This window comes from Corticium candelabrum, chromosome 15 (genome assembly GCF_963422355.1).
Source record: "Corticium candelabrum chromosome 15, ooCorCand1.1, whole genome shotgun sequence".
In the NCBI taxonomy this organism is placed as follows: domain Eukaryota; kingdom Metazoa; phylum Porifera; class Homoscleromorpha; order Homosclerophorida; family Plakinidae; genus Corticium; species Corticium candelabrum.
In genome coordinates this window covers 1113453-1124593 of record NC_085099.1, presented here as the reverse complement: position 1 = coordinate 1124593, position 11141 = coordinate 1113453, and the positions used below count along the sequence as shown (strand labels likewise).

Sequence of the window (11141 nt, the reverse complement as noted above, 5' to 3'; positions counted from 1 at the left end):
CACGAGCTTTCCGTGGCAAGTCCAACTGATGCGCGGAGACGGTAGCCCGGACGCCAAGCACAGAAGAGTGACCGTCGAGCCCAATGTAATCGACTGGTTGCGAGGAGCATCGACAATCTTCGGACCGGCTGAAAAACAGACGAGGAATCATAGCAAAAGCCATTCGGATAGTCCGTACGACTTACATCGAACGTTTAAGTTCGCATATTTTGACAACGCTTGCCCGAGTGCATTGTATGCAGAGCACTGATAGTAGCCGGCATCCGTCTCCTTCACTGACTGAAAGACAATCGTGCCATTTGAATATGACGTCACGCCTCGAGGAGGCACAAAATCGAATCCGTTTTTGCGCCAAGCTATCCGCGCTACCGGCTGAGAGACGACGTCGCACGAAAATGTCACTCTCTTTCCGAGTGTCACCGTCTGCGTACTCGGCCCTTTCAGAATACGTGGACTGACTAAAGAGAGACTCGATAAAGGACATCGACAATCGAAGGATGAAATGCCTTACACTGGACGGTCACTTTGTAATCGAGTGTTGCGTTACCGACCGGATTGGTGGCTACACACGTGTAGGTACCCGTGTCGCTGGCCTGTAGATTTCGTACATTCAATGAGAAGTCCTCCCACACGAAGATACGCTCCAGTCCGTCCACACTTCGTCCATTCTTCAGCCAAACGACCTCGGGCGGTGGACTACTCGCGGCTTGGCAATCTAATTCGACCGATTGACCTTCAACGAGCGTCAAAACCTGGTCACGTGGTCTCACAATTTGCGGGAGCGCTTAATTAATTAAACCAAACATATCAATAAATTGTCAAAATATTAAAGAAACCGTGACTTACACTGAACGGAAAGTGAAACAGCCCGTTGAGCCGTACCCACCTCGTTCTGCGCCGAGCACTGGTAGATTCCCGTATCACGAACCTGAGTGTTTCTGATAGTCAGTGAGCCACTGTTCGAGTCGATTTGATATCGGCCACCCGGACGAATGGCGACGCCTCGCCTAGACCACGAATAGCGAATCGGAAGACTTCCGCGTGCAGGACAAGACAGTGTGGCCGTATTCCCTTGCACAACCCGTACAGCAGGCACAGAGTTAATGCTCGGTGGGACTAAAACATGACAAAAGATTACAACTCTGAGGTATAGACGTCGCAAATCGCTCTGCAGTGTTAGTTGTAGGGACTCTCCACAGATTATAAATAGATCAATTAGAGACTTTGCTGGTCGCTCTGTTTCTAAGGATAATAGAGACCGTGCAGTTATAGCTACGGTATGGATGAAAAGACCATCACATGTTAGTCGTGTGTGTGTGTGTGTGCATGCGTGTGTGTGTGTGTGTGTGTGTGTGTGTGTGTGTGTGTGTGTGTGTGTGTGTGTGTGTGTGTGTGTGTGTCACAGCTGTTCTCTTGGGTCTACTATATTTTATTTTTATTTTTTTTTATTTTTTTATTTTTATTTTTATTTTTTTTATTTTTTTACACCAGGTATTCATTCCTGTGTGTGACATAGCAATAACAATAAAACGAGGCTCACCTAAAACGGTCAAGGTTCCAGAGTCGGTGACCTCTCCCACTTTGTTTCTGGCGACACACGAGAATAGGCCGGCATCCGACGGTCTCACGTCTCTCAAGACGAGCGAGCCGTCGCCCATCTGATGGAGGCGTTCCGAGCTTCGCAGCAACGGAGCGACCAACCAGAGTATGCGCGGTACCGGTGTACCCGTCGCGACGCACTTGAACATAACGTCGTCACCGAGCTTTGCTTTCGTATCAACGAGACCTGATGTAATTGTCGGTCGCACTGCAAACGACAAGCATAAATAAAAGTGGATTCTTAGCTAATATAAAATTTGCGATACCGTAGACAGTGACGGTCATTTTCGCTTCCGCCGCGCCTCTCACGTTTTCCGCTCTGCACGTGTATCTACCGGAATCTGCCGTTTCCGCGCTGATTACCTTTAGAGTCCCGTTGCTAGAGAAGAAAACGTGACGAAGGCTGGGCAAGCCAATCACATTTCCGTCCTTTATCCACGTGACTTCCGGCGCAGGATTGCCCGTGGTGGGACAATGTAAGTAGATAGCACTACCGTGCAAAGCGACAGTATTTTTTGTCACTTTTCTGATAGAAGGTTGAGCTGTAACAACGAAAATTTACAAACAACTAAACCAATAAAGTCCCGTATCAACCTTACTCCTCACGGTCACTTCTATCTCTCTCCTTGCAGTAGCAACCTCATTGCTTGCAACACAACTGTACGTCCCGGCGTCACTCAGCTTGATCGTCCGTATCTTTAAACGACCGTTAACCACCCTAACTCGCTTAATCCCGAGCTCAGCAACCGCTGTGCCCTCATAAAACCATCCAAGCGACGGTTCCGGGTTGCCGGTCACAGAACAGACCAAGAAGACCGTCTCGCCGTCGTCGACCGTCTGTGAGCTAGTCGGTGCTATGACAGGCGGCACTGAGAGAAAAAAACGAAAACGACAATCAAAAAGGGCAAATTCCTGGCAGCAAAACGAACGCCTTACGCCAAACGGTAATGTTGTAATGTATTGTTGTTCGTCCGACCGAGTTCCTCGCTACACACTCGAGTCTTCCCTCGTCTTCTTCGCTCACCGGGTCGACGCGTAGGGTGCCGTTTCGGAAGAGGGTGAAGCGCGGCTCGTTCGGGTCGACCGTCCGGCCGTTGACCAGCCATGAGATTTGAGGCGGCGGATACCCGGACGTCAGACAGTGGAGATACAGCGGTCGACCCTTGGTGACAATGCGCACGAATTCGGAATCGTCGTCGTCGGGCTCGAAACGTCTAACCGACGGCGGAACTGCACGGTAAATTTTTAAATGTCGTTCAGACAAACGAGTACTCGAGTTCAATATCTAGTTGCAGTAGCGGATCCAGGCGAGGTACTAGGGGCACTGGGCAGGGGTGGCCAAGTTCGGATAAAGCTGCATGGTGACGTGGTGTGGCATCAAGAACACATACTGGGGTACAACGGAAATGACACGGCCACGTGTGCACTCCTGCACGAGACTGGTTTGAGGCCTACTTAGTGGACCTACCTAAATAGTACACATACACACGTAGTGCGTACATACATACATTTATATCCATACATACATACATACATACATACATACATACATACATTTTTTTGTTATTATTAAAAGTTGGTACAACTTCTAAATCATACATACATACATACATACATACATACATACATACATACTCATGTATGTATGTATCATCTGACATGACTCATACATCATAAGTGATGCGTGCATGCAGACAGACAGATAGGCAGGCACACAGACACATGATCGACATTCATGATGCCTTGTGTTCACGGAATCACCATCTGCTTGCGTAGCTTCAAGCCAAAGCTTTGCTTGCTTGGTGCCCAAGACCAGCCTCTGGTACCACCGTGGCACCATAGCACCAGTTGGCCGGCCACCTTCTGGGGGCTCTGGAACCTTTTTCCTTGAGTTTATGCGTAAAAAATCCAATTGATAGCCTAGAGTCCCAAAACAGGAGCCTAGACTACAGATCTGTTATTCAATTATTCAAGTGTAGAGAGTTTTTCATGTAAGTTGGTGCCCCCTCGTCTAGCAAATTCTAGATCCGCCACTGAAGTCTGTTCTAATAGAAACGTACCTAAGACGGTCAAATTGACGGAGACCGTCCTGCTACCGAGTCGATTTGTGGCCGTGCATTCGTATAATCCTCCTTCATCTGCTCGCAGCCTATTGATTTCTAGTGTGCCAACGTCCTGTTGGTTATAGCGAGAATTATCAGGAATTGGTTGTCCGTTAATAGTCCAAGTCACGACAGGATAGGGATTGCCTTCGGCCACACAGACCAGAGTGGCCAAGTTGTTCACCTCAATGCGAGTGTCATATGATGTGCTAGCAATGCGAGCGCCATCTAATGCAAGTCAATAAGCCAATAGTGAGACAAGTCAAACGACAAGTCACTTGAATCGATAGAAGAGCTGTCGTGTAATGGATTGACCGGTTAGCTAGCTAGATCAAATTAGAAGCGACGGAGAAAGGAAGAAATAGACAAGTAGACGAACTGATGGACGAATGGAGGTAAGCAAACAGGCAAGCAGGCCAGCACCAATACAAAAAGATGGACAACGGACAGACAGACAGACAGACAGACAGACACACACACACACACACACACACACACACACTCACACACACACACACAAACAAACAAACAAACAAACAACAAAACGACATTGTTAGAACAGTCAAACACGTTGAATGAGTACATACACACAACTGCACAACTGTTAATGAACATACATTTTATATCCACGATTGCCGAGCGGTTCTCTACTCCAGCAGGGTTTTGTACTCTGCACGTATAGATTCCCGAATCATGTTCGCGCACGTCCTCAATTCTCAATGTCCCGTCACTATCCAAAGTGAATCGAGAATTAGTAAGATCAACCGGCTGACCTTCGAACAACCACGTGATCTGCGGCTGAGGTATCCCTCGACTTCCGCATTCCAACTCAATCGTCTGTCCAACATCAGCAGTCGAATTTCTCTCGAAATCGACTATCTCTGGTGGAACTGGAAATAGACACTGCCAAGTGCATCATAAATATTAACACGAAAACACACAAGCCCTTACTTCTAACAATAAGGTTGACAAACTCTGTATCCCTACCAGCATGATTGGTAGCAACACATGTATACTGACCGGCATCGGATGCTGTTGTTTGTAGGATAACTAGAGTTCCATTAGGGAATGTCCGATAGCGAGACGAATCCTCAATAGTAGAACCTTTAAACCGCCATTCAATGTCCGGTTTTGGTTCACCAACAGCTGGACAGTGGAGATAGGCCGCAAAGCCAAGATTGGTAACAGGTGGTTTTGGGACTTGTATAACAGGGATAACTGCATATAAATAATACATGCACACCTTCAGTCACTAGACAAGAATGTACTGTATACTTACTTGTGACGTCAAGTTTGTGCTCAACAACGTCAGTGTTCAGTCTGTTTCGAGCAACGCAAAGAAACAATCCTTCGTCCTCGGCTTGCAGGTTTTCAATTCTCAACGTCCCGTTGTCAAATATGGTATGTCTAGGCCAACCACTAATAGTTTGCCCATCCTTCTCCCATCGTATTTGAGGTATGGGATTCCCAACAGCATTACAAGTCATGTAGACAGTCCTCATTTCACCCACTCTGTGATTTACACGGACGGTATCTTCGATTCTAGCAGGAACTGAAATGAAACAAACACATTAGTTGCGGTATTTTCCATCTCTGCTGTTGCAAATACCTAATATGGACACATTGACTGTCCTCTCATCAAATCCTCCCTTGTTTGTTGCAACGCACGTGTACGTTCCAGCGTCTGATACCTCGAGATTATTTATGCGCAGCGTGCCATTGTTGTGCAGTTGATACTTACTGCTCGGAAACGTTATTTCTGTCCCATATTTGTACCACTGTATAGTCGGTGGAGGTATACCAACCACACGACAGTCTAACCAGACCGTGTGAGTTACAACTACTGAAGTTGTAGTCGTAGTGTTGCCGTGGTAAACGGAGGGCGGTACTATTAACAAACACAACAGTTATTCCTACCCAAGCAATCGATGTGGCAATACATACCGATAACAGAAAGAGTTGTTGAGTCTCCATCTCTGCCAACTCGATTTACACCAACACACTGGTATACTCCAGCATCCGAGGGATTGGCATTGCTGATTGTTAAACGACTCGTACCAGCTACCGTCTCAATTTGAATGTCATCCGACTCTAACACTAAAGTACCATCCTTCTCCCATGACACAACTGGAGGAGGATTTCCTGTAGCCTTGCACTCCAATACGATGGAACTGCCACTTTGTACTTCACTTGTTATGTGCTTGACATGTATGGCTGGTAAAACTGCAACACAAGCAGGAAAATGTTAAACCAGGTTTACAAGTGTGAGACGATGCCAATGATACCCATTACAACAATTGTGACATTGACTGATGCCTTTCCTCCCTCGTTTGTTGCCACACACTCAAATACTCCCGCATCACCCAACTGCAGTTCGTTGATGTAGAGTGTGCCATTTGTCAGAATCTGGTAACGTACTTCATCACTAACATCAATCCCATCCTTCAGCCAACGAATGACTGGATCTGGTGTGCCTTCTGCATCACACGGTAGCCAAGCAGGTCTCTTCAACACAAACCGAACAGTCTGCTGTGGAGTTGTAATGGCAGGAACAACTAAAATAATAAAACAGTAAAACGTGACGTTAATGCAATTCACACTAATGGGATCACCTAAGACCCGAAGTCGAGCAGCTCTCCTGTCATCACCCACTTCGTTCATAGCCAGACAAGTGTAGTACCCTCCATTTGTAGGATTGACGTTAATTAATGAAAACACGTTGCCACTTTCTGATATCTCCACAGACCCAGAAACACTCCTCAACCGTTGCCTTTCTTTCCGCCATGAGATAACAGGTTTGGGAATGCCTTCAGCAAAACAAGTGAAATTCACTACATTTCCTTCGATGACCGTTATATCACGAGGAGGTGTCGTTATCAGTGGTTGATCTGAGTTAAAAACCTTATCTTAAAACTTGACATTTCTGAAGACAAGAGACTCACATAAAACTTCAAGAGTTGTATTCCCACGGATATCACCTCCCTCGTTAGTTGCCATACACTGATATGTGCCTGCATCACTTCGTCTAAGATCACTGATTCTTAATGTTCCTTCATTCAATACACTGTAACGCACATTGACACCCTGTGCAGGCTCACCATCGACAAGCCACCCAACTGTAGGAGTAGGAATTCCTCGAGCACGGCAGTGCATGAAAGCAACTCGACCTTCTCTGTACCTCACTCTATCATCTACTCTCACTGTAGGTGGCACTAAGAATTATCAATAAACAGTACCCTAAATATCACTTAATTTGCTAATAAATATTTACAATCATCGTACACATACCAATAATGACTAAACGTGCTCCTGATAGAACTCTGCCAACTTTGTTGGACGCTGTGCAAGTATACCACCCAGCATTGTCAGTTGTCACATTCCTAATGGTTAATAGAGATCCATTGGTTGAAATCTCTATGAGGTTCTCTGTAGGTATGATCTCCTCGCCATCTTTCTCCCATGACATAACAGGTGTGGGATTGCCACTAGCTTCGCATCTCAATGTGACATCAGTTCCAACCAGAACTCTATCGTCCATCTGAGAAATTGTCATCTCGGGTGGCACTAAAACCCACAATCACAGTCAGAGTCTGATAAACACAGAATGCAATGTCACTGACCCAGTATCACTAATCTTGTTCTACATGTCACCTGACCACCGGCATTTTCAGCTTTGCAAGCATACACACCTCCGTCGTCCTCCCTTACATCACTAATTGATAAAAAGCCAGTTTGATTTGAACGAAACCGAAGCTGTCCAGCTACTGATAAACCGTTTCTCTGCCAATCTGTTGTAGGTGGGGGAATGCCAGTCGCTCGACATGGAAACAAAGCAGTCCTGCCCACAACAAATTCAACAGTTTGATCACCAGATAAGCATTTAGCTCCCACTGTACCAAAAATAATAACGTCAACTGTTCAAATTTGTCATATATTAATAGAACTTGATTTCTTACCAATTACATCCAGCTTGCTAGAAGATGATGCTACACCCTGCCTGTTCACTGCCTCACAGCTGTACCACCCAGTAGCTTCTGTACTTACTGCAAAGATAGTGAGGTCAGTGCCATCAGCAGTTATCGCAACAATGTCTTCTGGTTCAGTATCATAGTCAGGTTCAACTTCAATTTCGTTCAGTAGTCCATCACTTAGAAAGCGTCCATTTTTGCTCCATGTAATGGTAGGAGGCCAATTACCCACAGCAACACAACTGAAATTCACTGTTGAGCCAACAAGAACGGATTGATCGTAGAGACCAGTTGTTATGCGTGGTGGATCTAAACACATACAATCATGCCAATACCTATACACTGTAACATACACTGTGTGTGCTTGTGCATGTGTGTGTGTGTGCGTGCGTGCGTGTGTGTGTGTGTGTGTGTGTGTGTGTGTGTGTGTGTGTGTGTGTGTGTGTGTGTGTTCAGTTTCAGTAGTAAGAGCATACACAAGATATTCAATGTTGTGTTTCTCCTTGACGAACCACCAGCATTAGATGCAATACACTCATACACACCATCATCTTCAATCAAAACGGGGCTGATACGCAGAGTACCATTGGTCAAAATATTAAATCGAGGATCCGATTTTTTAATAGTCCGTCCATCTTTTAACCAGATGTACGTTGGAAGAGGATTGGCACGAACCCGACAGTGAAGGTAAGCTTCTGCATTGTTTTCTACAGACACCTGCCTTGTAGTTGTAAGAATTACAGGAGGTTCTATAAGCACAGCACCGTGACTATCCATTTTGGCGTTTACAATACTCAAGTTATACCAATGACATTCAATCTGAGAGTGAGTTGGCGTTCGTCAACGCTATTTGTTGCAACACACGTGTACCAGCCTGCACTTTTTGGTTTCACGCTGTCAAGAGTTAATAAAGTGCCGTCGTCACTTATTGATATGCCCAATATTGTGTTGTTTAGCTGCTGTCCTCTGGACCACCACTCAATTTGAGGAGATGGATTGCCATCTGCTAAACACTGTAGTGTCACAGAGCCATCAAGTAGCACAGACTGATCCCCTGACAACTTTGTGATATGAGGACGATCTTAATTAACATAAACAACAGCTCTGTATACATACAATAGACTCAACAACGACATTTTACGAGCTTACATTGTACATCGACTGTAACGTTTGTTTCTGTCGTTCCTGCTTTGTTAGATACAACACACTCGTATACACCACTATCGTTCACACCTACGGATGTGATTCGAAGTGTGCCATTAGAAAGAACCTGGTAGCCAATCCCACTAATCTCTCTGCCATCCTTAAACCACTGAACTGTTGGAGCAGGAATGCCTGATGCAGTGCATGGCAACCAAGCTGGATGTTGGTCTTGCACTGTAACCAACCCGTCACGATCTATAAGTCTTATAGTAGGAGGGACTACAAAAAAATCAACTCTCATACAAACGGTCTACTCCAGGAGAAAATGGCTTACCAACAACATCCAGTTTTGCTGTCGATGATTCTCTCATGACGTGAGTAACAGCCATGTTAGTGACTGTGTTCTGAGCTGTACAAGTATAGTATGCTGCATCAGATGGACGTGCATCTTGCACAACAAGTATGGAGTTGTCTGATTGGATGCTAATTCTGTTTACCGAAGATGACAGCACTTGACCATCTCTAGTCCATGTAATAGTAGGCACTGGATTGCCTTCAACAGCACATAAAAAGATGGCATCACTATGAGACATAACCTCTTGATCATCTAGACCCAAGTTGAAATATGGACCGTCTACAATAGAAACACCAGTCACAGAAATAAGACACACGAATCGATACTAAAGCAAATAACATACACTGCACATCCAGTGTTACATTCTTTGTGTCCATGCCTCCTTCATTAGTAGCAAAGCAGCGATACAAACCACCATCTGCCGTCTCCAAGTTGTTTATTCTCAACGTTCCATTGTTAAAAGTCACATACTTACTGGAATTAGAAATCTCCTCTCCTTGCCTCACCCAATATACACGAGGAGTGGGGATTCCACGAGCAGCACAAGGCAACCACACAGATAGGCGACGAACAGCACCAACATGATCAACAGTTGACAAAATTCTAGCAGATACTGAACACACATAGACATATTAAAAACCTTTGATACATTAAGATGAGAACTGTACACACCAATAACTTTCAGAGTGCCCGAATGTCTCACTGAACTGATGTAGTTGCTTGCTACACACATATAAGTACCAGCATCTTCCGGTCGAATATCTGCTACCGTCAGTCGCGTTCCATCTGACGAGATAGAAATGCGCATATCGCCGTACAGTCGAGACCCATCCTTGTACCACATCACAACAGGAGATGGATTCGCAGAAACAGAGCAAATAAAGACAGCATCACTATCAACCAACAAGTTGTACGTAAGACTGGTAGTAGTAAACGTTGGACCAACTACAAACAGACAGACAACAATGTCACCCACAAAGTACAAAGTTAGCTGGCAGAGTGTGCTCACAATGAACGTCTACAGTCACATTGACTGTATGTTCTCCACCGACATTAGTAGCCACACACTTGTAGACACCAGAATCAACGCTCCCTAAATTTCTTACATGAAGAGTACCGTTTGTGTAGACATGATATTTCAGTGCTGCGGTATCAATCAACTTGTTGTCCTTATACCACGTTATGCGAGGGCGTGGATTTCCAGTAGCATCACATGGCAGCCAGACATCAGCACCGACAATACCATCAATTACATCAAGTACAGAAACAATCCTCGAAGGAACTAGAAACATAAATTAGTTTTACTGGTTATGCATAATCGTCCATGATGCCTCTATTACCAATCACATCAACTCTAGCCGACACATTGGCTTGGCCGACTTCATTAGAAACAATACACATGTATAATCCAGCATCTGATGCTTCCACTGAACATATAGTTAGTCGTGTGCCGTTGTCAGATATCTCCACATCACTTGAACGCTGCAGCTGGATGCCATTTTTGCTCCACCGTACAACAGGCAGTGGATTACCAGAGCCAACACACTGTAGCTTTAGACACCGGCCAGAAAGTATTGACTGAGGTGTAAATCCAACATCAATTGAGGGAGGAACTGTGTATGAAATTTCAAGTATTACCAATAGCAACTGTGAAGACTAATACGTGTACATACAAAGAACGTCTATTGAGATTTCTATTACGTCAACACCACCTCGATTTGTAGCAACACACTTGTAATCGCCACTGTCATCAACTTGAACGTTATTTATTAGCAAAGATCCATTTGAAAAAATCTGATATTTACGCCCATCGATGTCCAAACGCCACCCATTTCGTTCCCAGTGAATTACAGGAGGTGGAATACCACTGGCTGGACATGGTAAAAGAGTTCTAGAGCCAGTCACCACAGCTGTGCCATTTATTGTGTCTCCAATGAGAGCAGCAACTAAATCACATACATCAGAACAACTACA

At 45.0% G+C, this 11141-nt stretch overlaps 1 protein-coding gene across 1 annotated transcript in view; it reads right to left on the bottom strand.

Annotated features, from left to right (window-relative positions):
* The window catches only part of LOC134190819 (hemicentin-2-like), a 36257-nt gene that overhangs the window by 12130 nt on the left and 12986 nt on the right, over nucleotides 1-11141 (bottom strand). Inside the window, exons 26-54 of the mRNA XM_062659336.1 lie at nucleotides 10841-11113; nucleotides 10508-10780; nucleotides 10177-10449; nucleotides 9840-10112; nucleotides 9511-9780; nucleotides 9147-9446; nucleotides 8819-9091; nucleotides 8475-8750; nucleotides 8146-8418; nucleotides 7658-7978; nucleotides 7322-7591; nucleotides 6990-7265; nucleotides 6644-6913; nucleotides 6314-6589; nucleotides 5987-6256; nucleotides 5646-5924; nucleotides 5311-5589; nucleotides 4981-5253; nucleotides 4653-4919; nucleotides 4319-4591; nucleotides 3660-3929; nucleotides 2536-2829; nucleotides 2199-2468; nucleotides 1866-2141; nucleotides 1541-1807; nucleotides 847-1116; nucleotides 512-784; nucleotides 186-458; nucleotides 1-128 (exon numbers count right to left, since the gene is read on the bottom strand). The exon at nucleotides 1-128 is cut by the window's left edge and continues 142 nt beyond it. Coding sequence (XP_062515320.1) covers nucleotides 1-128; nucleotides 186-458; nucleotides 512-784; nucleotides 847-1116; nucleotides 1541-1807; nucleotides 1866-2141; nucleotides 2199-2468; nucleotides 2536-2829; nucleotides 3660-3929; nucleotides 4319-4591; nucleotides 4653-4919; nucleotides 4981-5253; nucleotides 5311-5589; nucleotides 5646-5924; nucleotides 5987-6256; nucleotides 6314-6589; nucleotides 6644-6913; nucleotides 6990-7265; nucleotides 7322-7591; nucleotides 7658-7978; nucleotides 8146-8418; nucleotides 8475-8750; nucleotides 8819-9091; nucleotides 9147-9446; nucleotides 9511-9780; nucleotides 9840-10112; nucleotides 10177-10449; nucleotides 10508-10780; nucleotides 10841-11113 — 7859 coding nt within the window. The remainder of the gene's footprint in view (nucleotides 129-185; nucleotides 459-511; nucleotides 785-846; nucleotides 1117-1540; nucleotides 1808-1865; nucleotides 2142-2198; nucleotides 2469-2535; nucleotides 2830-3659; nucleotides 3930-4318; nucleotides 4592-4652; nucleotides 4920-4980; nucleotides 5254-5310; nucleotides 5590-5645; nucleotides 5925-5986; nucleotides 6257-6313; nucleotides 6590-6643; nucleotides 6914-6989; nucleotides 7266-7321; nucleotides 7592-7657; nucleotides 7979-8145; nucleotides 8419-8474; nucleotides 8751-8818; nucleotides 9092-9146; nucleotides 9447-9510; nucleotides 9781-9839; nucleotides 10113-10176; nucleotides 10450-10507; nucleotides 10781-10840; nucleotides 11114-11141) is intronic.